General features: G+C 44.7%; 1 protein-coding gene across 1 annotated transcript in view; it reads right to left on the bottom strand.

Annotated features, from left to right (window-relative positions):
- The window catches only part of SLC28A3 (solute carrier family 28 member 3), a 666148-nt gene that overhangs the window by 3457 nt on the left and 635189 nt on the right, over positions 1-27502 (bottom strand). Inside the window, exons 16-17 of the mRNA XM_069625863.1 lie at positions 12105-12203; positions 4918-5044 (exon numbers count right to left, since the gene is read on the bottom strand). Coding sequence (XP_069481964.1) covers positions 4918-5044; positions 12105-12203 — 226 coding nt within the window. The remainder of the gene's footprint in view (positions 1-4917; positions 5045-12104; positions 12204-27502) is intronic.

Below are 27502 nucleotides of genomic sequence, written 5' to 3'. Positions count from 1 at the left end.
CTAACCGGATGCAAAGTAGAATGTGTTCATTGAAACCAAAAAAGTGATGGGTGGACGGTTTTGAATTAAACAGAACCACTGAAATTGGTGTGGAAGGTTGCCCATAGCACTGTTTTTTAGACCGTCTGCACCATTGCAAAAGGGGTCCAGCCATATTCAAATCGGGAAGGTACTGCCACCAATGGGAGCAGCCCCGCCCGAACTGCCAGGCCAGGTCCCCTCTGTATGGAAACACAAGCAACCCCAGGCATGTTTTGGCCTTGTTGGGCCTCATCAGAGAGGTGGACATCAAGCTCCAGGGGTAGTGGCTTAATCAAAGAACTTCTGTGTATAAAACACTTGATTTTGAGGTGATTTCTGACACCTCTTTGCGCAGAGTCCCCCGTGGTTGACCCTCCTCATTGAACCTCCTGTATCTATTTGACTACAGCCCAGCTCTGGTTTTCCTTAGAGTCGTGCTGTTCTATGGCAGCCATAGCGTAGGGGTCAGGAATGTTCATCCATCAGGCCTGGAGCGTTGTGCAGAGCCATGATGTTTTGCCCATCATAATCTAAAAACAGTGAAAAAGGCAGTTGCTTGCTTTATTGCTTGTCCACAGCCCTAGGGTCAGGAATAGATTTAGAAATGGTGCACTATTTACCCTTCCTCCTTGCAAATAGTAGAAATTCTGCAATATGTACCCTTCATCCTGGCAAATCGTACACGTTTTTTCTCCATTTATCCTTCGTCCTTACGAACAGACCTTACCATAGATGTACTGCCACCCCCTAGTCCACAAGGATGGAATGGCCACAGAAAATGCACCCATTTTGAACAGTGCAGGGGAAGCTGGATGAGCATCTACTGCTCATTGCTTGCTCTATAGAGACTGTCTGTCAATCCCGCACATTTACAAAAAGGAAATAAATTAGCTGTGTATTGCTTCACCTTAATACTGCACCAAAACGTGCATCTATTTTTGCTTTTACTGACAATTTCTGTAGAACTGATGCAAAAAAACTATGTTGCCCTGTAAGCCCAGATTTAAATAAAATACAATATTAGACTTTTTGATAGGTTTTATTGAACTAATAGAGAATTATATGCTGTGATGGAAAAAAGCATTAGCTTTCGAAAGTCTCAAAGACCTTCATCGGATGTCAACGAACAGAAGTGATGGGAGCTCCAGGTTCTGAGGTTTTACCAAGGATTGCATGCATGAAATGCAGTGTTCTGCTCTGATCACCTTATGTTATGTCATTGGGCAATTGTATTGCACCTTTTACCATTGGTATGATTCCAAAGGGCTGTGGGTTGAGCGCCCTAGGAGACTTCAGTCCAGGTCAGTGGAGAGAGTAATGTAGTAAAACGTGCTTGGGTGCAGTGGGTATGGAGGAGTTGTACATCTGAAACATGAAACCGTTAGCTTGCAGTTGCACCTAGAAACACTTGTGTACAGTCGTGTTATAAATGACTTATCGTATCAGTCAAAGCAGTTAGAAAACAGTACACTGCTCAATGAGATTGCTTGCATTTACGTCATGAAATAAGTCCAGTCGTTTAAGCTTTCCCACACACAGGGAAAGTATTTTTTTAATGGAGGCCTAGTGAATTTGACAAAAATGAACATTTTTGTTCAAGATAAACATGTCTCAGGTGTAGGGTTTAAAAAGGCAGAAGAAACAGGTCTTATAGTAGATTTGTTTTACAGCTACGGTTGCATTGCTGAAAAACTCTGCACCAAAAGTGAACCGTTTCAAATCCTGACTGCTTGTTATGAAGTCCCAATACTGGCTGACCACAGTGATTCTAACACAATAATATTTGACCTTAAGGATTTTACATTTCTATGCATAATGGTTGTTCAGTTATTTCAAGAATGGGCAAATGATGTGTGAACTATATGTCTTGGCAAGGGGGAATAATTGCTGACACCTACATGAAATTGAGGGGTACATTGCCACTGGCCACAGTATTAGCCTATTTGACCTAAAACAATTGACCTAATGACCAATTTGATTGAATTTTGCATGAGTGATTTGGCCTTTGGGGCAATTTGGTCTCATATATTGCAAAATGCCAACCCTGGAGAGTGGGTGTTATGGGAGTGTCCCCCGCTTCTCTATTTATGATATTTTACAATTTTGGTGATGCCATGGTGTCCCCCATTTCCTTAAAATTGGAGGCGGGGGACAAAATAAAAAATGAATGTGAGTTTAAATTGGGTCTAAACAGATAAATTGTGGTCAGTTTGCTGCTATCAAAAAATAATTCTGTCAAACACATCCAAACCCTGGTCGCATGTTGTACTGCCTGATGAGCTAGACTTCACCACAGTGAGATATGAAACCCATATCTCTATTTGAACCTCTGTCCTTAGGTCAAGCATCATCAAACACTTGGGTTTCCATGTTCTTCTGTGTATTGCATTTGGGTGATTGCACTTTAGTATAAAAACCGACATGCCCTTTAGTGTATGTCCATCTTTAGTGAAGTGATATCCTACCAGCATTTTTGTTTTGTGGTTCGAGATGATATGTTTGTGTGGGTGCATTCTGTCTCACAGTTCCTGGCAGGGTTTACCTACTTACTTTCCGGGCGCATTGGATGAGGTATACTAAGTTGGGTGGTTTGCATGCTATATGACCCTGTTCAGGGCACAACAGATACTCTTCCCAACATCCTCCAGCAAAAATAAAACGTGAACACAGTCACAATGTATTAAGGAGTGAGTGTTGGATTCCCACGGTATTGGCGCTTACTCCACAGTGCGTAGGTTTTGAGGGAGTTCCTATATTGTGTTGAATCAGAGTTTGCTGAAGAAGGAGTCCCCTAGTTATGGATTATGTGCCATTAGGTCTTTATTATCACTGTGTGTGCCGACACATGTTTCAACCACTCAGAAGTCTTTGTCAAGGCTAGCTGTGATTTTCTTGGACTTTGAATTCTGGACTGATCACCGACCGGATAATACGTACGAGTATGGCACTCTGCCTCCAAGAAGCACTACTCAGTACACTGAACTACTCTGGGCAATATGTCCTGCCAATTCAAAGTCCAAGAAAATTGCAGCTAGCCTTGACAAAGACCCTTGAGTGGTCGAAACACGTGTCGGCACCCGCAGTGATAATAAAGACCTAATGGCACATAATCCATAACTAGTGGACTCCTTCTTCAGCAAACCCTGATTGAACACAACATAGGAACTCCCTAAACAAACCTAAGAACTGTGCAGTAAGCGCTAATATTGTGGCAATCCAGCACTCACTCCTTAATTCCTTGCCTGGGGTACATGAGCACACGCCTATCGGATTCCTGCAACTAGCTGCTTCTACATCACGCCCTTATTTGGGCAAGTTTAGTGCGGTAGCCATATGTTCCTGGTGCTCTCACCCGCTCTCTAAAACAATCACAATGCACGCTCTGAGATCAAAGTAAGGCATATGATGGGATCCATTAGATGGGACCTAGGAAGTGGGGATGGCCTACGTTGGAAAAGTCGGACATATACATTCTGAAGTAGAAATGTGCTAAAATGTAACCATCTTGATGTGGAAAAGATGCTAGCATCATTAAGTTATCAAGCTATGCGCCACACTAGCGAAAGACTTCAACTTCTCCACCGAAGCTACTACCTGGATCAAATCCTTTCTTGCTGACCGCACCTCCAGGGTCGCCATAGGTAAACAAGCCGCCAACCCCATCATAGTACCCATTGGTGTCCCCCAAGGTTCCTGTCTCTCACCAACATTATACAATGCATACACCAAACTCCTCTTCTCAGCGCTAGACGACATGGGTGTCATCTACACCAACTTTGCAGATGACACCCAGATCCTCATCCCTTTATCGGGAGACTACACTCAAGACACCGACACTATCAACAAAATATATGCCATAATCCAAAATTGGATGGCACTAAATAGCCTCTGTCTCAACGATGAGAAGACTGAGATTCTCATTGTGGGCTCCCAATCCAAAATAGAAGCACTACATCCTGATTACTCATCCATCAACATTGATGGCACAAACATATCAGTACTCAAACAAGTGAAAACACTAGGTGTCTACCTTGATGCCAACCTCACTATGACCAAGCACATCAATGCCCTCTCTTCCTCTACATCCTACACCGCAAAACTTATTGCTCTCAGTCGCCAATTCTTGACACCAACCAATTGTATCACGCTGGCAAGAGCTTTAATCTTATCCAGGCTCGACTACTGCAACGTACTCTACCTGGGTACCTCAAAAGCCAATCTAAACAAACTACAGCTCATCCAAAATAAAGCCCTTCGGGCGGCCCTTGGAATAAGGAAGTCAGATCATATCTCAAATATTAGAAGAAACCATCACTGGCTCCCCATCAAAGCCAGGGTCACATTCAAAGCTCTGTGTGTCACATTCAAATGCATCCACTCATGTGTCCCCATCTACCTCAACCACGCCATCACCAGAAAAGTATCTAAGAGGCCCCTCAGATCTAACAGTCAATTACTCCTAGCCATCCCCCGCTACAAGACAACCAAGGCAGGAGGCAGTAGCTTCCAATACCTCGCACCCACATATTGGAACACTCTTCCCCTCCCCATCAAAAATGAGCAAACATTCTCAGGTTTCAAGAAATCCCTGAAAACGTGGCTATTTAACCAAGACTAAAAAATCCCCCTCCATGCTTCAGGAAATATCAGTGTACTGAAACCCTGCATTTAATGTCTTCGTGTATGATTATTTTTGTATTCACATGCACTGCGCCCGATTGGCAAAGTCCAAGAAATGTTTTAACCAAGCTGTCTGTAACATCGCCGTGGTACCCAAGGGTTTGGGCGAGTAATAAATGCAATAAATAAATAAATAAAATAAATAAGGTAATATTCTGGGATTGTATGAGCTTTCAGAGTCAAACACACAAGCAATCTCTCAAAAATTGTCTGTACCTGTTAAAGAGATCCTGACAGCAACCAATGATTTCGGTGGAGTTAGCTGGTAAGCTAGATATGTTAAAGTGAATGTTTTCCAACATGCTGTAACATGCCTCTTCAACAACTGGTGGGGTCAAAATCCCTGAGGATGAAATAGAGAAATAGGAAAAAAAACTGCAATTAGAATACGATGACGACTTTTAATTCTGGCAATCGTGAAAATTCTATTTACAAAAACATTAGAAAAATGCCAGACTATAAATAATAACTCTTACAAATAAAAAAGGTTGTGTGACACCTTACACCACTGACAGGTGCATTTTGATTTAGTTTCCAAATCTGACAAAATGGGTCACCCACGCGGCCGCATTTACGTCTGCGGTTCCGCTACACTGGATTTTGATCATTTCCTGGTTAGGTCAGTAGAAATACATGGGAATATTTGTCGATTCTGCGTGGGGGTGGGTGGATTTTCCACGAATGGAACGAAATTCCAGTATTCCCGGCTTTAGTATGACTTCCACTGAAAACTGAAACTTCTGGGCATTTATTTAGCCACTGTGGATTTCTGTGAATTTGACAGGCTTTTCGCACGCTCGTCACCAAATTCCCTGCACGATTGAATTAGCGCACACCATTGCGCACCGCATCCCTATTGCCAATACACTCAGTGTTTAGCACGACCGAATACAAGAAATCATTGCTCTGTGCAGACATCTGCAGCCATTTGCCGATATTCGCAGCCATTTGTGAATTAGTCGAGGGCCATTATTTGCTTTGTAAGGCCATTAAGACACAGAGGGGCCGATTCTGAGGTGCGTGAACATGTAAGAAAGTGTTCCTCCATTAAGGAGGAACACTTTACTTATAAACATCATATTCTAATAAAGAAAGAATGTGGTGCGGGGACATGAAAGTTTCCGCCAATTTATAGCTTGACAAGAGCCCTAGCAACCATCAAGAATGTAGGGCAGCCACGTGGAGGGCATTCTCCTCCCAGTGGCACTGGTTTAGCACCACAGCAAAAAGGTGTAAACATACGATAAGTTCAAGAAAACGTTCTTAAACTAGAAAAGTGTCCGTTTATCAAGAAATGCTCACAATGTCAGATGTTTCCCCCCCCACCACCCCCCTGAAAGTGTGATTTTAGCAGCTTTAATTGCTGGAAAGCACAACATCTCACCTTCAATATGTACACCCACCTCAGAATGATGGTGCTGGAAACTGGAGGGGAGAATGTCGTATTTCCAAACACTTTTTATCACAAGCTCAGAATCGGCCTCAGAGAGTCTTCAACAGAGTAGAATCGCCAGGTCCATAATGACATCGAAAGAGGCAGTGGTTTCGGCCCTCGAGGCTGTGGCGGTGCCAACACTGGTGTTCCCCAGGGTCCGGGCTGGGTGACGAGGGAGGCAGGGACGAAAGCAACCACACCCCTCGTGTCATTGCATTAGCAGCTCCTATGTGTGGGGATTGGATGAGCGCATAACAGGAAGGAGAGATGGGGACGAATGCAACTGCACTGCTCACATCATCACATTCGCAACTACCGCGAGTGTGGATTGGACGAATGCCTCTTGGGAGACGAGGGAGGCGGGAAGAAAAGCAACAGAATCAGTTGCAACATTTGCAGCTCCAGCGCAATGTGGCTGGACAAATGCAATTAGGGAGATGAGGCAGGGACGAAAGCAACTGCGACGTTCGCGTCATTGCAGTTCCTGCAAGGGGACATGGCACAGGCATTTGAGGAATGCATGCAGGGAGATGCATGCAGGGAAAAAACGCAAACATCCTAGTAAGATTCTACATTTGCGTGAAAAAAAAAACATATCCGCCGGAGGGCAGAATCCACACAGACTGCAGAAAAGTGCATTACACCATGAAAACCGTGCCATTTCTGAACTGGCCAGTAAACGATTGGTGATGGCAGGCATACATGTACGAACATGGCGGCCATAAATTCTATACATCCCTATCAAGTCGGCCGCATTTATGCAATTGTAAAATGGAGGCAGAAATCCGTAGGGAGTCAAGCCCATACATCTCTCCTCACAGCATACATGGAAGAGTTCCCAACATGTGCACTAAATCAATATGTACACAATTGACTAACTAAACTTATAACATTTCGGCCTTTGGAATAGAGAAACTTGGCCCAAAATATACATCACTTGTTACCTCTTAGTTCAAAGAGAGACCATCACCATACAGACATTACTCAATTCAAAATGTGGAAACATATATATCTTTTTATTTACAATAAATATAAAAGAAATAGAAAAAAAACACATATTGTCAAGATAGAAAATCGTAAACCCTTCAGGGTTCCACATACATCCACCAAAATTCGCGAAAGCAGACACAAATCAAAACCAAAATACAGCTCATGATGATTTTATCAGTATGTAATCAATTATGTGTAGGAGATTACAGAAATGAATTCAGCTTCTCCTCCCAGAGCATGGAAATGCATACATGTATCCCCCACACTGTACACCTTTCCATTGGGTGCACCTGACCTAATTAGCATGGATAGGAAAACAGGACTGCTTTCCTCTGGGGGTTTTTACCAATCCATGCCATTTTGCATAGCCAGAAAATGGAGGCTGTAAATAGTGTCTCGCGGTCTTACATCCACTTTTACTGACGCATGGGCAGCGCAGACCAGATGGCCACAGAGAAACTGGCAGCAGCGAGGGTGGGGACCAGGCCTGTTGGGGTGGCTCAAAAAAGGGATGGCGCTGACAAGGAATGAGTCACCTGTGGTCAGGCAGGCGGAGTAGAAAGGTGGCATGTGGGTTCTTAGCACTATAAATAAATCCGGGAAAAAATCAGATTGGCAAAAACAAAGCGCCTCATCTTTGAGTTTCACTTTGTGGGTCAGGAACTCAGTGTGAGCCTTCTTGTGTACATTCTGCATTCCAAATGCTTCTCCCCTCCTGTACAGTCCCAGTGAAGCTGTGCTGACAGGGAACTGACCAATCATTACAAACGCCAAATGAGTCTCCCCAACAAAGCTGCAAAAGTATTAAGGGCAGTGCTAAAAATTAGGAAGACTGTGACAACTCGTAGATTCCACAAATTGGGTTAGTTGAAAACCACGCCAACTCATGATTTCCACAGTTTGGATTTTTTGAAGACCAGTGAATCTCATTTTATTTCATTTATAAAAATCAAAGAGAAAGCAATGCATTTCTGGCCAAATAACCTGTATAAAATTTAACATTGATAACAGAGCGGAGGACATGGGTCCTTTACAATGGGGGAGCGAATATGATTTGAAGACCATATGTTGCAGGGGACGTTGGAAACATCAACATGGGATGGAGACAGGACAGAATGACATAGGAACAGGATTGTGGAGGAAGTACTAAAGCAAGATTGGACAGGTGACAGAAAAGTGCTCTTGTGTTGTCCGTGAAGGGTAGAGAGAGAGGAAAACAGGGCGATGTAGAAGCGTAGAGTGCTATACGTAGGTTGTTCAGAAAGAAGGAGGGCTTTGAGGTTGCATTTAAATAATGGTAGAGTTGCAGTAATGCGTAGAGGGAGAGGAACAGCGTTTCAGAGTAGGGGAGTGAGGAGAGTGAGCGGAAATGATAGGTGTCAAGGACTTGAGCCGAGGAATATCGTAACGAGCGAGGAGGAGAGGTGGGAGTGAGATGAGCAGATCGGTAGGGTGGGGTGAGTCCATGGATAGTTTTGAAGATGAGAAGAGGTTTATTCTTGGCCCTTTGTTTCGTAGCTAGCCAGCCAATCTGGTGACAGGTAGAGGAGGTAGAGAAAAAGTGAGAACGGTTGAGAAGTGTGCAGAACGCAAAGTTGCAGACTTTGTCCAGAGGTGAAAAAGCATAGTTGGGAAAGCCACAGAGGAGATTGGCACAGTAGTCAGATCTAAGGAGGAGATTAGCTGTTTATTAGTATTGGAAGGAAGAAGATGACAGGTTTTTCTGATATTGAGGCGGTTCAGTCTGGCTGTAGTGGCAAATTTAGAGATGAAGAGCAAGAAGTTTTGTTGTATAATGTGTTGAAGTTGACACCAAGGTTACGAGCAGAAGCAGAGTAAGGAACGTAGTCAGGTGAAAAGAGAATAAGGGGGGAGATATAGCCTGTTTGGTTGTGAAGTAGGGAACTTCAGTCTTAGTGGAGTTGAGCATGAGCTAGTGAGACACCATCCAATAATTGATGTTGGAGAGACAGTTTGACATTTTTGAGAGCATGTCGTCAGGTAAGGAATGAAAAGAGAAGTTCTGAGTGTTGTCAGCAGAGAGTTGATAGGAGATGCAGTAAGAGGAGATCAGGGTGCCAAGGGCTAAAGTATAGAAGTGGACCAAGGACAGACCCTTGGGGAACTCCAAAAGCAAGGGTGGTGAGTGGGGAGGTAAGGCTGTTCCAGGACACCAGAAAGTGTCTGTGGTAGAGGTATGAAGCAAACCAAGCAAGGGGATGCCAAGGAGGGATGATGTAGAGGGATGGTCAGAATGATCAACACTATTGAAGGCAGCAGAGAGGTTGAGAAGAATAAGAATGGATGAAGGGTTCGCATGACGAGCGGAAGAGATGATGTTGCTGACATTGAGGAGGTTCCCAGAGTTTGTGAGCATCAAGGAACTCAGTGAGTCGATTGAATACTACTCATCATAGGCTTTTGTGGTGGAAAAGAGACAGGGCGAAAGTTGGCATGACAGGATCTCACCCAGGTTTCTTAAGGAGTAGGATAACAGTCATTGGGCCTTATTACGAGGTGGGCGGTAAAGGATTACCGGCACCGGTAAGGGCAACGGTGCCGGTAATCCCTTACCGCCCTACTATGAGTTCCTTTTGCGGGTCCTTCCCTAACGCCTGGTTTTACCAGGAGTTAAGGACGGGACCCGCAAAGGGATACTGGGGTAAATAACGGTACCGCAATTTAACGGTACCGCAATTTGCGGTACCGTTATTGCCGCCTTCCCCCTTCCCATTGAGCCCTATGGGGACTCAAATGGGAATGGGGAATGGCTCTGGTGAATGGGGAATTACCTGTCGCTCCGACCTCGGAATGGACCGGTAATTGCTCCATCCACCAGACCGGAGTTGGTATGATTTTGGAGGCAGCCATGGCGCTAATGGCACCATGGCTACCTCCAACCTCGTACTGAGGCCCATTGTCTTATTGTATGAGGGAAACGTGGCATTGTCAAGTGAGAAGTTGAAGAGGGAAGCAAGATGTGGAGCAACACTGGAAACCATGTGCTTCACAAAGTGTGGGGACAGGTGGTCATTGGGGGCACGGGAAAGGCTAGCCTTGAGGAGTAGGGCAAGAATCTCATCAGGGTTGGTGGGGGCGAAGGAAGACATAATGTTGGGAGAGGGGGATAGGAGTGGTGTAGAACAGTGAGCAGGAAGAGGGTATATAAGGTAAGTAGCAAGGGTATTGTGAATGGTAGAACCTTCAGAAGCAAAGTAGGGAGCAATTTAATTTGCAGAAAAAGTTGGGGGAATGGAGGTGGGTTTAGGAGCTGAGAGAATTGATTTGAGAGATTTTTGGAGGTGTCTAGATTGGGAGGATTGAGACAAAATGAGAGAGAGCTGGAAGTCACGTTTGGAAGGGCCAACAGTAGGGTCGTTTTGAAGAGCAGTGAGATAGAGTTGGAGACCAGAGGGGTTTGTTGAGCTTTACCAAGTGCAAATCTTTTTCCTCCTTGTTGTTTTCAGGGTGCAGATGGGAGGTGTAATCCAGGGCTGTGGAGGGGGGGATTTTGGAGTGAGTGTAATAAGAGTGTAGTGAGAGGAGAAGAAAGCATAAAGAGCAGTGTTAAAGTTAGTGAAGGCTTCTTCGGTGGATGGAAAAGTGAGTTCAGCGTAGGAATGAATTCCACAATCTGGGTTCTTTGAAGAACACAGCAACTCATGAATTCCACAATCTGCGTCCTTTGGGCATCTTTGTTTTTTGTTGATTTACTTGCCAAGAAAATACCATCATCCATGCAACGAGAGACGAGATTTGCTAACACAAACCATTGGCAGTCATGCTGTATGTACCAATATCAATGTATTGATCTTCTTCAATACTGCCAGTGATCTGAAAATACCATTCTCTTTTGGCAGTATTTACAAAAATATTAATGTGAGATGGGACCAATGCTCACTTAAGTCAAGCAATACAGTACAAAGGGATTTGCTCTGGGGGATTTCCTCTATCATGGCTACATCTATAGTACTGTGGGTGGGTTGATCCCAAGAACCAGAAGAATAAACATAAACAACGTATCACAATATAAATAAAGCCTGTACTAGTTGCTTCCCTACCCCTTCAAGCTGGGCACATATGTTTGCATCCTGTGCCAAAACATAGGATTTCTGAGGTTGTCAATAATGTACCCCACTCTGGACTGACCAATCAGCTTTGGCCTAGCTGGACCTCTGAGCTTCCGCATCCCCACAGGCTGAATAGCATTCCTCGTCTGTCGCGCCGGTCTACCCTAGCCAGAGACAGCAAAGTACGCACCATCCGAATCCTGGTTAGGTTGTTGTTAGCAGGTGACTCCGGTGGGTACCACGACAAGACTAGGTAAGACTAGCCTACCCTCTAGTAAAATTAAACATTAACTGGAGATTAGAATTGGGGATACAAACTCCTGAATTGTGATGTTGGCCTAACCTGTTTTCACTCCCAGATGAAACAGCTGGTATCTTGGGGTTGTGTTCCATAGGGGCCTGAAAAAGACAGGTGAACAATAAGAATGTGGCGACGAGGACCATACCCTTACATCCGTGTGGGCGATGGGGGGTGGTTGAGCTGCAGTGGTCCGTCCTGGGGCTCACACCTCTCATTTGCATTGGGATGAGGAAAATGGGACAAGAAGATCAAATCGACTCGAAGAATAGACGATGCAGTATGAACACAACAGCCTTTATGCATATATAGATTAGATTACAAACTGTAATTCGATAAAAACCCTTTCATTTTAACATTGGGCCTCAGGTGTGCAATAGCATAACGTCAGAGCTGCTCACTTTGCACTGCCACAAACCAAATTAAAAATGATCAGTGCTGGTTTTGGGCAAACGAGAGTGAGTGCCCCCCACTAGCCTTCCCCATTGAGGAGCTCCAGGATTGATGCAAAGTTTGCGAGAACACTAGCCAATATGTCCGTGCTTTGGAATGCTTATTACACACACTGTAGATTCACCTAAAGAATGAATACTAAAGGAACGCACAGTACCTGCAATACAAGCAGTCATAAAACAGGTGACAGTCCCAGCAATCATTGCTCGCATAGCGCCATCCGCTATGTCACTCTTCCTTTCAGGAGCCATGGATGCTGCAAAGAAAGGCAGTAATACTACAAATTTACATGGGACCATCTCTGCAGTGATAGACAACTAGGGAAGACAATCGAAAACATTTCTCAAAACCAACATACACCGTGCAAGTGAATGATCAGTCTAAACAGTCTGGAGGCAGTCTACAAAATGGTACACAAAATGTGGACCACTGCATTCTAATAGATAATGTGTGGAGGCTGTTATGTGGTCAAGTGGTCACCACAAAGGTCGCAAACCAAGTTTTAAATCCGTAGAAGCCCTGCGAAAGGCTTCTTCATGCATTCAATTAACTGTGCGGCTAATTTTCAACTCTTTGCATGGTTGAGAGGAGGGGCGGATCGTAAGTTACGATTCCGCCTCGTCCTTCCTCTCGGCCATGCAAATACTCCACCATTTGCGGCAATATGCATTTTCATGCTGGTGAAAATGATTTGGATCCCTATCGAATCGGTCTACTTTTAACACCAGCAAAAAGCAGACGGACTCCATAGGAATCCATTGTAAATGGTGTCTGCCATGCGTACATGGCAGGCAGCATTTACTCATTTTGCACAGCTCAGTGCAAAAGGGAGGTGTACAAGCATGCATGCCACCCTTTTAGATTGTAATTTTGCACTCCACCATGGAAATGTTGAAAATTACTGGTGTACGTCAAGGTGCTAACCTAATGCACCCCTGTGTAATTTACAGGGAATTCGAAAATGAGCCCCACAATTTTTTAATTTAGGATCATTTTTACAAAAGTGGTAAAACACGATACCCAGACAAGTGGTCAGAAAGCCAGTCTCCTAGAATGCTCAAATGTTTGTGGGTCAAAAGTAAAAGTCTCTCTGGATCTCTCCCTGGCATCACTCAGAGTATCTTGGGAAATCAGAATGTCCTTTTTCCATGAGAAGAATTAACTTTCGGAGAGTGCACAACGCATTGGGGAAGCGCTCGCTTTTACACGGCCCTCATGCCATTATAGCCCTCGACTCAAAAAAGGCATTTGATTCGGGTAGATGGGACTTCCTTTGGGCGGCCATGGGTAAAATGGGGCTAGGTCACGATATATACTGCATGGGTCAAGCTACTATATCCTAAACCCATGGCTAAAGTCCTGGTAAATAGGTATATGTTAGCATATGCCACACCTAGATGAAACTTGAATGTTAGCATGTGCCACACTTAGAACTGAGAACATTAGCGTGCGCTGTTTCTAGGCGGGATTGTGATGTTAGTATGTGCCACACTTAGAATTGAGAACACTAGCCTGCGTCGCATCTAGACAGAATTGTAAATGTTAGCATATGCCACACCTAGATGAAACTTGAATGTTAGCATGTGCCACACTTAGAATTGAGAAGATTAGCCTGCGCCATATCTAGACAGGATTGTGAATGTTAGCATGTGCCACACTTAGAATTGAGAACATTAGCCTGCGCCGTATCTGGACGGAATTGTAAATGTTAGCATGTGCCACACTTAGAATTGAGAACATTGGCCTGTCCCACATCCGGACAGGATTATGAATGTTGGCATGTGCCACGCTTAGAGTTGAGATCATTAGCCTGCGCCGTATCTGGACGGGATTGTGAGTGTTGGCGAGTGCCACACCTAGACGGAATTATGAAGATTGCCAAACACTACACTTAAAAGGAATTGAGAATGTTGGCATGTCCCGCACTTGGATAGAATTATGAACATAGGACTGTGTGGTATCTGGATGGTATTGTGAGGGTCGGTGAGTGCCACACTCAGAATGAATTGTGTAGGTCAGCAAGTGCTACACTTAGACAGAACTGTGAATGCTTGCATGTTAAATGTCACATAACCCACTAACCAATATAAACTATAAATCTCTGCATTCTTAAAAACTCACACAACCATCTCTTGCACAACCAGCTGCACGCACTTCACCACACTGCAACAACACATAAACCGCACCAACAGCACACGCGGACTGACACCGATCCAATACACGCCCCAAAGCTCAGCACCCGGTGTCTACCGAGTTGAAGCTGCCAACAGTGCACCACTCCTCTCACTATCCTACGCCCTCTTCACCTTACTAACCCATCCCACCTTCTCATTTACAGATCCTCCAGAGCGCCTGGGGACCAATTCCGTTGGTGACGGTGCGCTATATAAGTACCACTAACATAACATAACATGTGTCTGGTGATTTTTCGCTACAGAGGGGCACGCGCCAAGCGTACCCACTCTCACCACTGTTGTTCCTGTTAGCAATAAGTTCACTGGCAGAGAGAATCAGAGGCTAATGGGCTTTAGATGGCCTGTCAGGGAGAGAAGAGCGCATATCCTTGTATGTAGATGATGTCTTAATCTACCTCGGAGACCGGAAGAACTCTGGCCCCAGGGCGATGGAGCTGACTCAACACCTTGGGGAACACAGTGGACTAAAGATTAATTTGGGGAAATTGGAATTATTCCCAGGTTGGAGAGTGGGGGTGGCAGTGGCAATCCCTGAGGACTGCCAATTGAAAGAAGTTACAGCTTCCTTCCGGTACCTGGGCATCAAAGTAGGAATGGATGAGGCTGACTTTCTGAAAGGGAATCTGGAGATGATGCTTTCCAAACTGTAGGAAGATACTAAACACTGGGCAGTCTACCCATATTGCTTATTGGCAGAGGGAACCTTTGAAAAATGATAGCTCTACCGAAACTGCTTTATGTGCTCCAAAATACCCCAATAAGAATCCCGGGAGGCATCTTCCAGCGGATTGAGAATTTACAGAGAGAACTGGTCTGGGGACAAGGACTCTGATTCGACTGGCCTGGGAAGGGGGGCTGAGACTACCAGACATGCAGAAATATTATTGGGCATTGCAGCTGCTGATAGCGAATGAATGGGTGTACAGGGGATCCACAGCGCACGTAAATTTGGAGATGCAATTGACGAATGACCATCCCCCACTGCAAATCCTGTATGGACATACTGTTACGCTCACTTGATATCCCCGGGGGTGTCTGGAAGGCTCTGAGATCTGGAATCCTGGATGCATAGTTGCCCAGTGCTGAATAATGAATCTTTAGTTATTTGTAGGGTGAGCTATCCGTCCTGCGTTTCTTGTGCAGGGGCGCTTGACGTTTGTTGGCGAGCTGCCCGAGTTGCTTCACTGGTGCAGTATGCCTTCCTTGGGCCCAGGCCTGCTGTGACCCCGAATCTGCTGGTAGGCAGGTAGGTTTGTTAATTGTCAGTCTTTGTTCTGTTTATGGTGGGAATTTGTTAATGTCTTTATCTCCTTCTTTTCGGGTGCGAAGGTCTTGATGCTGGCGTGCTGGATGGAGAGGCACGTTTCTAGGTAAGAGAAAGCACGAAGCGCAGTGCCTTTATTGTCTTTTAAAGCTGATCTGTGTTTTCTTCTTCTTCTCCTCACAAGCCGTTGTGGTGCTGCGAGTGGATGAGAGCGCGATGAAAAGCAGGCCCCCGGAATCCGTTAAGGTAAGTACAGCGCTGTGCGGTTGTTTAATATTGAAAGCGAACCTGAATATGTCTCTTTTCCTTTGCAGATGTTGCTGTGGTGCTCCGGATGGAAGCGTGGCGTAGCGCAATGGGATTCAGGTAAGACTGATGGAATTTGATGTTTTGGAAGCGCGTGTTCTAAAATTGTTTTTCCCTTTCTCATTATTGCAGGTCGCAATGTTCGAACAGCAGCTGTGGTAACGGTTCTCCGGAAGTCCTTAAGCTAGTACTCTGGGACTCCATGAATGGGGAGTTGCACCATCACCCAGCACTTGGAATCTGGTGGACATTCCATTGGACGAGTGCTCGGAAACGGCATTACCATTTGCCGTTATCCTGGCGGACTTACCGCCAGGATACCAGCAAAGTTGTAATGAGGGCTTTAGTCTCTCATGCACGCATTTGGGAGTTACTCAGGTCACCACTTTAAAACAAGGAGATAATTGCAGCACAGAAGTGGAGTTTGGGAAGTGGTGTGTAAGCAGATAATAATAATACAAATATGTATTCTTATAAAGCACTTTATGCCAGATTCTTCCACCTTCTAAGTGCTGGAATCGCTCCATTTATTGGTGCTCAGTGTATTAGCCTAGGGAGAGTGAGGAGTTGAGTTGACCCTGCCATAGGATTCAAACTTGTAAAGAGCAGGTTGGCCCAAAGTCTAAGGCGATTACTTAACTTTCAAGCTCTCCACCTAGATCAAGGCAAAGGATATGGGTGAAGGGAGGACAGGCGAGTCAGTAGAAGATTTGAGGTAGATGACCTCATTATGACAAAGTCTGTTGCCTTGTTCTAGGGACTACTATCTGGATGGATCAGAGAGCTGGCTACCTCCCTGAGTGAGTAGATGATGGGCATGGGGGTGGTGTAGGGTGGGATTCCCTACTCACCCTCGCTTAGTCCCCTCCTGCAGGCAGGGTTCTGTCACTGACCTTCTCCAAAGGTTCTAACCCTTTGAAAACTGGGAATCAGAGATCCCTTTTCCCTCTGAAATGGGCCCTGAGACAACAACATTCTACAGTCAGATAACAAACAATTCCTCATGCTTGCAACCAGCATAGGACATTCAGGGAGAAGAAAACCAGCAACAGCTAGTGTTCACTACAGAGCATCATGTGGCGCAAAGGTTTACCCCTCTGAAGCAACACAATGTGGATGCAGCTCCAAGGCAGAGTCTTCCTGCGCATGCGTGCGGTAGTGAGAAAATCAATTCCAAACCAGCGGTCAGGCTTTTTAAAGCCATGGTTCAGCCTGCAAGCATGTCAGACTCACTGACTTTCGAAACAATGGAACTGCAGCATATATTTTAAATAAACCAAACAAATAATATTGTATGCCTGAAACTCATGGGTCCAAGCTGTGAAAAACCAGAAGATGTTTCACAACCTAGTCCCTGCGGATCCCGTACTCAGATGGCCTGGGAAAGGCCATCGCTTTTAGATCCCAACCCTGGGTGTGGACAAGCGAGGGATGATCACCTGGGTAGGGGGTCCTTGGGGAGTGGGGGAGAAGCACCCAATGATGGGACATGATATCCCCCCATTTCCAGAACCCATCTAACCCCTTTCCCTACTTATTTTATGGGAAACTACAAATCCCATAATTCCTCTCCACTTTACCTTGACAAATGTACTGCACCAAGGAAGATGAGGAATGAGGTTAGAAGGATTACCTCCCCTGACGTGCACTGGCCCTGTCACTGTAATCAGGCCAGGCAGAGTTAGGCATGTAACTCTAACAATGTACATCTGCCGCTTTTTAGCACTCCCTGTGAAGATAGAAGGTGGTGTGCACAGCCACACTTTAAGCGGGGCTCGGTACAAGAAGGAACAGCTCTTCCAAGGTTGGAACGCCAATGGGCTGATCGACAGTTGAGAGGATCAAGAGAAAGCCAGTCAAGAATTCCATGCTTTCGGGAGGCCGTGAGTGTACGAAAAGGGATCTACGTGATCCGACTGTGGCTGATTTTGCCGTGGCCGGAAAGTTCACATGAGAAAGGTGCAAACCACCAAATGTTTCCACCTTTCTCATGCGAACACACGTACATACCCACACCCCCCCCAACACCCACAACACACCCATGACACACCCCCCATACCCTCAACACACCCCCCCTCCCACACCCCCAACATAAACAAACCCCACTTACCTTTTTCTTCACGCTGAGTCCCTGCGGCGCTGGTTATCTTTCACTTCTGTGATCGGGAACCGGTGCCGCAGGGGCCTTTCCTTTTTTTTCTTTTACAGGGGCTGCGGGGGGGTTTCCCCGCAACTCCCGCTCACTATACTTTACAGTATATACTTTACAGCGGAGTGTTGCGGGGGACACTATACTGTAAAGTATAGTGAGCGGGGATTGCGGGGGAAACCCCCGCAGCCCCCGTTTTATTTTTGCGGGTGTTCTACTGGGGTGTCCCCCACAACACCCCACTCACTATACCACACAGTATAGTGAGTGGGGTGTTACAGGAACAGCCCCAAAGCCCCCGTTTTCTTTTCTTCCACGTGTGTGCTTACTTACCTGCAATGCTACCACCAAAGGTTTGACCTTTTGGTGTTCAAACCTTTGGTGGTAGCATTTTTAGAACTATGTGTTAATGTGACCGTTTAGATACGGTCTTTTTGTATAATACCTTTGAAAAGCAAAGCCAATTGAGGAAAGAAACCTTCAAGTTGCCAGAAAGAGGCACGCAAACCTCCCGGGTGAACGGCAGAGTTGGGGAGGAGCAGAAGAGGTGTTGGTAACGGCCTTGAGCTGCAGGAAAGAGATGTAAGAAATCCAATAAACATAGCCAGTGAGTTATAGAGGGAAACAAAAGTCTGGTTGATGTTAAAGGGAAAGTGACTGCAATTTGAAAGTTGATGGTTGTGCATGTGCCGATAAAACACGAATGAAGAGAACAATTGTTGAAAGACAAGGATACAAAGTAGCAGAGTGGTCCTGGGAGATGAAGTCACACATTTAAAAGTCTCTGTGAAATGTTTTGGGATTTTGAAAGATATTGCAAGCAGAGATCAAAGGAAGCCGCAATAAGGAAAGAAAGTTGAATAAGAGGAAAGTGACATTTGTGAATTGTGAAATATGCCAAGTGGGCAAATGTAAAATATAAGAACTGTTGAAAAAGTCCAAAAAGGCAAGTGAAAGAGAATAAGAACTACAAGTACCAAGAGGCATTGCTGATGCAAGAGAAAATTGTGAACTGTTAAAAGGGAGGTTGAAGTAATCATTCAGAGGTCTGTGTAAATTCCATATTTAGGTTATTGAAAGGTCCCATGTATTGACTATGTAAATTCCTTGCAGTCTCGAAAGATATATGAGATAAAACATGGGGAAAGGAACTCCCACAAAGGAGAGACAGGCTCGAGCCCGGCAGAGGGAAGCCTGTGCAGAACTGTGAGAAATAGTGTGATAAAGTGAAACAAGACAGGCTCGAGCCCGGCAGAGGGAAGCCTGTGCAGAACTGTTAGAAATTAAGAATATGTGAACTGAGCATTGATGACAAGGCGGGCAAAGCCGAAAGAAGCGATTGAACTACCAGAGGTTGAGAGCCTAAGATTGAACTGTTGACTTGTACCAGTAAGCCAAAGTGTGCAAGACTGACATAACTGTGTCATCCACCCATCCTTTGTTGTTTGAGAGACTCTCTAGACCCCATGGGGTTGAAAATGGGGAAGGGAGTTGGTGCTGAAGCCATTCTGACATTTCCTTTGAAACACTATTTTTATTTGGTATTCCCTTAACTCATTTGTTATTCTAAGAAGGAGGGCAAGTTAAGGTTTTCTTAGTACAGGCCTTTTAATTTTGACCAGATTGACTTGGACGTATTTGTTATTGTTTAATGGTTGAGGTCCTATTTTAGAGTTAGCGCCAGTTAGGAATTCTACCAAGCCAATCAAAAGTGTAAATAAAGGTTTTCAAAACGTGTATGCATTGTGTCTGTGTCTACTATTGGTAGAATGCCTTCCTCATAAAGCCTATATGGAGGCAGAGCAAATCAGTGAAAAGGGGTACAGGAAAGGAGTTTATGTGGGCTTTTGGAGTAGACGAGAAGCAGAGTTTGGAATGAACCTGGTGCAAAGTGAGAGAGCTTCGAGGATACGTGAAGTGGGGGGAGGGAGAGGCAAGGAAGTGGAGGAGATTGGAGTCAGGAGATGGGAGGAAGAGAACATCAGAGTGTGCAAGGGCAAGACTATAGTGCAAGAGGAGAAGATCAGAGAGTGGAAGGAGAAGAACATCAGAAGATGGAAGGAATAGAACATAGAAGGCTGGAGAGTAGAAGGTGGAGTACAATGGGAGGAGGAAGTCAGAAGAAACCAGAGATGAAGATAGGAGAACTTCAGGAGGAGGAGTAGGATGAGAAGGATAATGAGGCCAGCCCTTCTTGGCCCAGGAAGGTATGAGAGGAAAGGCACACATTGCAAGGGATGGGTGTGAAGCCCCGATCTGACGAGTTGTAACAAGCTCATCGAGAAGCATTGAGGGGGCCAGGATCAGTGCTTACTCATGGGTGTAGGCCTGAGGGAAGAGATCAGAACCCAAGCAAAGGGGAGGTAGAAAGACCCTCATGGCTCTGCCTATGAAATCTGAGACCAACAGGCCAGAATGGCTCTCCGTGCCCAACATTATCAAGTTACAGTTACGTGCACACAATGTGGTTGGTGAGACAGAGTGACAACTATGGGAGCTGGCGGTGATTACCGTTATACAGCACTGAATGAAGTGGGGAGAACTTGGTTAAGAGTCATGTGACCAAGAGACTGAGTGCTGGGGAGTTAGGCAAAAACTGTATGAACTGTAGTGGAGGACTGTTCTTTTCATTCAAAATGGTTATGGAATAAAAACTAGGCTGGTCACCTTCATTTGAGTGTCCGTACTCTTTGCGAATCTCACATGGCCACATGACAGCATTAAATTCTCACCTATTGCCATAGGGCTGAAAGACAGCTGGAAGTGAGAGGTGATAGTTAAAGTGAGAAGAAGGGGAAGGAGAAGAACATGTGAGTGTTGGTAAATTAATGGTCGGAGAAGCCAAAGAAGATGAGCTTGTCAAAGGAAGAGGTGTGAAGAGTATAGAGTAGAGACATGAGGGCATATTGTTGAGGCACACCTGCAGGGAAGGGGCTGGCAGAGGACATGCTAGTGTTCCAGAGATAAACAACATACACAACCATTACGGTCTCTGCCAACATGCTGCTCGTCACCTTCCTACAGCCGCCACACCAACATTTGGCCAATGTGCTGCACTTTCGAGGAGGACTTTGCACTCCACCTTCTATCTTTTCAGCTCGTTGTTTCATTGTGAAGAACCCTCTGCAGGGTTTCAGCATTACTCTGATATTGAGTCCTGGTATCTCATCAAACACAGGTTAGTTGTGGCCGTTGGGGACAGAGGAATGTCATTCTGGCATATTTGTGGATGGTTTTGGGGCTCATGGGAGTCAGCAGGGTATACATCAAGGAGGAATGAGAAGGAATTCTGGACTCTGCCCAGCCTGCCTGACAAAGAACTCCTTGCCCTGCCCAAGATGGGTCCAGACTTTGACGTCCAGAATTCCCAGCAGGCTACTGAGCACAGCACCTGAGAATCCCAGTGTGAGGTTTGGCATGTCTCTTAGCATGCCAACGAGCATATGTTTTTAAAATATATATATATTTTTTTATTGTGTATGGTTAAAGGAATTTTTATAAAGAGAAAAACCATATATATAAAAAAAAAATAAGCTTTTACATTAAGGAAAACATCTAATTAAATATTCAGACATTTGCAATAATTGTAAAAACAAATAACAAATAGACAATTCAGTAATTATTCATACGAGATTTCTAATTAATAGTATACGTTTCTAAAATCATTATGATTTAAAATGAGTAAAAAACCAAAGTTAATAAAAATTACATTATTGTCAATGGGCTTTAACGCTTGTGACTTGGTCGCCTAATTTTAAACTTCTCAGAAAACCGGTGACAGCAATACCCACAGACGTTGGAAAACACTCAAGCACCTTAGCCACAGGGCATCACCTTCTGTTAAGACGCCATTCTGAGCTAGCGCTTTAAAGTGCAAAGTGTGTTGCACTCTCTGTGCTTTAGAGTTTCTAATTCTTCTTTGTCCTCACAAAATCTACAAAAGGAGTACTCCTGTGTGATTTGTTCACATTGTAAGAGGATTTCTCTGGTGGGAAACAGGTTCCACCTAATCTCATTAATTCCTCAAGTAAATACCAATTTGGGCACATGTTCAAATAGGGGGCCACCACCCCAAATATGTTATGCTCCAATTATAAGTGGTTTAAGGATGGATATGCGTGGAACCTGTCAATTGTTAAACACCAACTCCTGATAAGGAGCAGATGTAACTGCACCCGGTTGCTCCCCGAAGGTGGCTCAGTTTTTCCCAATCTTCTTTAGTATACAATTACACTGGGCACTAAAAGAATTTATAGTAAAGACATTGCTGCGGCTCAATGCATTGCTCAAACCCTCATATAAATTATTTTTCTACAGAAACAAGCTCCTATACGAGTCTCCATTTGACCCTCACCTGTAGGGATTTGAGCGATTGATCATGCATTATAGCTGCTAAGGGGATTGCATTAGGAACTCCTCCAAATAAGGGCTTCTATTTTATCAAGGTAGTCGTAAACACAAGGGCATAACAATTGAAGACCATATCATAATTTTGGTATGACTTTACCCTCGTAGACGCTCAGGACAGGTTTAATTGAAAATCTATCATACTTCAAAATTGTTTGTATCATCTCGGACGAAAGAGATAAGACCTAATGTTTCAGCAGTTGGCTAATAAGAAGTTTTTGCGGAAAGCTACAGATGGGAAACCTCAAGTATACTAAGGTATTCTCCTGTGTTAAACAGACATTGGGTCTCATTACAAGGTCGGCGGTAACCTGCCGACCTCGTAACACTGTTCCGCCGCCTGAGATTCTGGTGCCACTAGGACATTACAAGTCCCGACAGCGCGAGATATCAGGCAACAGAAAGTGCAAGTCCCCATAGGACTCCACTGGAATGGGGACACAGAAGCACCAGTACCATTGCTAACAGTGCCAGTGCTTCTGTGAAAACCATGCCAGCAGGGGCGATGCTCCTGGCAGGTCAGACCCGCCAGAAGCACCGGGCCCTGCATGCATTCTCATAGTCTGGCTGTCCGGAAAGGGTGCCGGTGCATTGCTACTGGCACCCTTATTTCCGACTGCCATGCTTGTAATGAGGCCCATTGTCCAGATAACACTTAAATCTTTGCTTCTGCCTGTACCTCAAGAATGGAATAATCTTAGTTTCTCCTGTGTTGACTATTAGCAAATGTATTTGGGCAAAGTTGGAAAATGCCGCAATGAGTCTTTGGAGACCTATAGGGGTGCAATCAAAAAGTAGGAAATCATCAGCATAGGCCAGCTAAACCGGACAGTATACACCAATTTGGGATGTGGGGGGGGGAGGGAAGCAGGTTTGAGATATTCTTCCACCTCAGAGACATAAAGATTGAATAGGCAGGGACCAATAACGCACCTCTGCCTCAAACCAGATTTAGTTTCAATCTCCTGGGACATTAACCCCCCGCTATCCAGTCTGACCTGGATTTTAGAATGTTCATGCAAACCACATAGCAGTCTTAAAAGACCATTCGGGATTACCCACCTCGCCAATTTGGTCCATAGAAGATGACGATTTACTCAGTCAAAGTCGGCTGATAGGTCTGTTGAGGCCACATATATAGATTCATAACCACCCAACCAGACTGAGTCCTGAAGGCACCTTATTATAAGCCTGTTCAAGTTAGTGCCATGGCCCTTTGTAAACCCAGTTTTGGGCTTGTTTAATCTTCCTGCACCAACTGCCCAGGCCTCCAAATGTTGCAAAAAGAAGGATGCAAAAATCTTACTATCCACATCCAAGATAGTGATTGGGTGGTAATTCTTAGGATCGGTCTTCACACCCCTCTTAAAAATGGGTATGACATAAAACGTACGCCATGAATCAGGAAGTCGTTCGGTTTTAATTATATTTTTGAAAAATATCGAGAGAATAATAGACCAATTAATCAAATCTCCCTTATAGAGTTTGTTTGAGAGAAGATTAGGGCGGTGGTCCTGGAGTCACTAATACACAAGATTACCCCATAGACAGACTCAGCATCAATACTGAGTTCCCATTTGTGGGCTACACTTTGTGTCTGATTCGAGTTCAAAAGCACTGTCAATGTTGTCAGCATAAAGAACCTCATAATGGGTTATCCAGTCCGATTGGAAACCGCATTCAGTTGGTCAATGTTTGGGATGCCCCAAGGGCATTAATAGTTTCCCAGAAAAAAGACACATTCCCATTTTTTAGGATACTCAGCATAAATTCTGCGCCATTTTGCATTATACTAGCCCTACGTTGTTTCAATAGGTTTTTGTAGCTCAATTTAGCTGATGTTATCAAATTATTGTTTTTGTGCCATATCTAAATATAATGTTCTAATACTCTTGATCTTAGCTCTAGCGGCTATTTTGCATCAGCTATTCTTTTATCAAATAGATGCAAATGAGCCGTTCTGTGATGAGGTCTCCCCTGTGTACACTTGCTTCCCGGAAAAACTGCTTTCATTAAGTCATGAACTGATTGCTCGAAGTTGCACAAATTAAAAGCCGACATCTTCCGCTCATATGTACTCGTACTCAATAAGGCAGACATTACCTAATGAAATCTACCAACAGCTGCATCCTTCCAGCTAACACGATTTTTGCCCAGATTAACTACCAAGCCCATAAGCGCCCCCTTACTCCCCGGTCCCATGCAAAAACCTAAGGCTGTGAGCAGCATGTGATGATCACGCCAAATCGTTCTTTTTGCATATAAAAATGTGCATTTGTCAAACAGGAATTGATCTGTAAAGAAATAATCTAAAATCGATACACTTGCCCCCCCCCTCCTAAACCAAGTTGTCTGTTGGGGAATATCTTCAAGCGCTGGCCAAACATTCGAAGGCCCAATGAACTCAAACAAGTGACCCATTTCCCTCCTCTTCTCTCTTTATCCATCTTACTCTCTGCAAATGACACACATTGCGTGATCTCATATCTAGTGCCAATCTCTGTGCACAACAAATTCAAATCCCAGCAAACAAAACAATACCACACACAAGAACATGTTTCCAGTCTAGAATAGCCCATTTAAAACATCAAAGAATTCTTCTTCATTGCATACTCCTATGTGCCAATAGATGTTAACCAAAAGTAATTCATTAGGCATGTGTTACCTACCCATAGTAATCTCGACCAACAGAGCCCCTTGTAAAGCTGCATTACAGACTTTTTCCTTAAGCCCGCTGCTGGCAGACTTTATAACGGTTCACGGGCCTCCTGCAGGGCGACCTCCATTTCCCTTTCAGGTCAACTGTGCAAAAACAGAGTATCCGTCTAGAATCAGGCCCTCTGTGAGCCAGGTCCCTTGATGCAAAATCAAGCCAGGCAGTTTAAGGATTTTAACGACCTCTGGGTTTGTAAAAAGATCAATGTTCCTCCTGGTATTCCATGAAGTGACTTTTAAGAAGTCCTGCTCGCTAAAGACCCTGATAAAAAGGTTTGTTCTTTTCATAGAGAGCCCCTGACAGCCAAGACCAGTCCTCTAAGTTATGAGACTGACATGAGCCGCTCTGGGAGAATACAACATGTCTAATCCCAGGGACACCGTTATTTATTGAAATGATAATATTGTTTCCACTGTGAGCCGGGCAATGCTGTCCCTTGGTATCATGACATCTTCATGCTCACTGGAAACCCCAATTTCCGCAGCTCCTTCAAAGTAATATCATAAATATTTTTAGAGCCAATATACAGTATGACCTTGCCTGTTCTAGCCGGGTCAAAAATCTCAACCCTATCTATGCCTCTGGTCGTAATTAGCCCAAGATTAGGAACTTCACCAAAGATAACCAACATATTGGATCTGTTCAGGTATATCATCTTTTTCTCCTGAAAAAGGCTTGCCACCTGCAATTTGTAGACTGGGTGATTATGCAAGTGAGAGATGTGCGGGTAACCTTTTACTCACTATGAACTTGGGACAGCTAGAGCCAGATGTCGGCAAAGGGCTAGGTTTTGAAACTGTGTGCAAATGGGCTCCACGTTACGCGCCTCTAAGAACACTGTAAACAGAGACAGAATTAGACCTTCTTTCAGGATGTTTAATATTTCCAAGGTTCTCAATAGGCCCTCTTGGTTCTTTTAGAGAATTACAAATCTTAGATCTCTCTCAATCAGATCCACCTGAACCATGTCCTGATAACTTATCACACAAGGAACGGTTCTGGGGAAATTTGTCCCCCAGACTCCTACACCCTCATGGTTTACAACTTTATACTCTTTTGAATGAGAATTATTTAAATGTGGACCCAACGAGTCCGCAATGGAAACAGATTTGGCTTGGCTGTGTGCTAATTCGAGTATTTGAAGCCATGTCTGTTTGTACAAATGTGCACATTTTCCCTCTGCATGATTGTTGCAGTATTAAAAATCATATCGGTTTGTACAGTGGTGCTAACTCATATCTTATCCACAATAAAAACTGAAATATTCGATTCAGAGACGTCCAAAACATCAATAGGTTTCACCAAATCTTCACACATAGAAAGCTCAGTATCGTTGGAAGTGCCCCTGGGTTCTGAGGCCTTTGACTTGACTTGATGCACCATCATTGATAGTCAAATTGTGTGAACATTTCCTAAAAGATCTCAAATGGCACACAGCTTGACATTTTTTGTTTTTTTGGGCTGATTTTTAGAGCCTTTTTTTGTTTACAGAAGGTGTGAGAACCTGAAGGGCCTTCCAGGGGAGCCACACCTACCTCTTCAGGACACCTAGAGTTTACAATATGTGCTGAGACATATACAGGCCTTATATGCTCGAGAGGCTCTAGCTCGACACTCACCCCTATGAACAGGTATGAATAGCTAATTGGCCAGAGTCAGGCTCAGATCTTTCTTTCCCCAGCGTACCAGCCTGTTCAATTTGTAGTTGAGTAACACAAGGCCCATCTTTGGAGCTAGTGGTGGGTGAAATTAGTCCCTCTTGTCTGCAGCGGCCATCTTTTCCAGTGTTGAGCACACTAAGCTTTGGAGATCGAGGTTGGCCATTTGAAGATGTTTATTTAGCAGGCGCTAAAGATTCCTATTTTATGTTAATGTCACTAAGCATCAATGTGTGGGCCCAGACCTCACCCCTGATATTATCTTACAGGTACAAAAATTAGCATAACACAGAGTTGAGGGCGGAAACAGTAGGAGATGTCAATTTGATCCGCTCGTCTGCTTCCCACAAAAAGTCATGAAAGGGTATGATATGATATGATATATGGCATTTGTAACACGCCTATACACAAGTGTTTCAAGGCGCGACGAGGCAGGGAGAGGGGAACAAGGGAAAGACAGACAACGATCTTAATAGGCCAGGTGTCATTCAGATCGCGCAAGTGCAGGGGTAGGGGGAAGGGAGAAAGTGCATGGGGAAGTGGAGGGGGGAAGTGCAGTACAAGGTAAGAAGAATAAAATAAAATAAATAAAGAGGGCCAGCTGGTGGCAAGTGCAAGGTAAGTGCAGACAAGTGCTGGGAAGGGGGGGGGCTGTAGGGATACAGAGACAGTCCCGCAGTGCAGGGGTTGCCAGGGAGGCAGTGCAAGTGGAGAGTGGCTGGGCCCAGGATCGGGGTCGGTGAGAGTGGCCCAGTTGCAGATTCAGTGCAGTTTCAGCGAAGAATTAGCAGGGGAGAGGGAGAGAGAAAGCAGAAGCAAAGAGGAAGGTTTTGAGGTGCTTCCGGAACCGGAGATGGTTC

This window comes from Ambystoma mexicanum, chromosome 6p (genome assembly GCF_040938575.1).
Source record: "Ambystoma mexicanum isolate Mex_15411 chromosome 6p, UKY_AmexF1_1, whole genome shotgun sequence".
NCBI classification, from domain to species: domain Eukaryota; kingdom Metazoa; phylum Chordata; class Amphibia; order Caudata; family Ambystomatidae; genus Ambystoma; species Ambystoma mexicanum.
The sequence above is the reverse complement of the archived record's forward strand: the minus strand, read 5'-3'. Positions and strand labels throughout refer to the sequence as shown.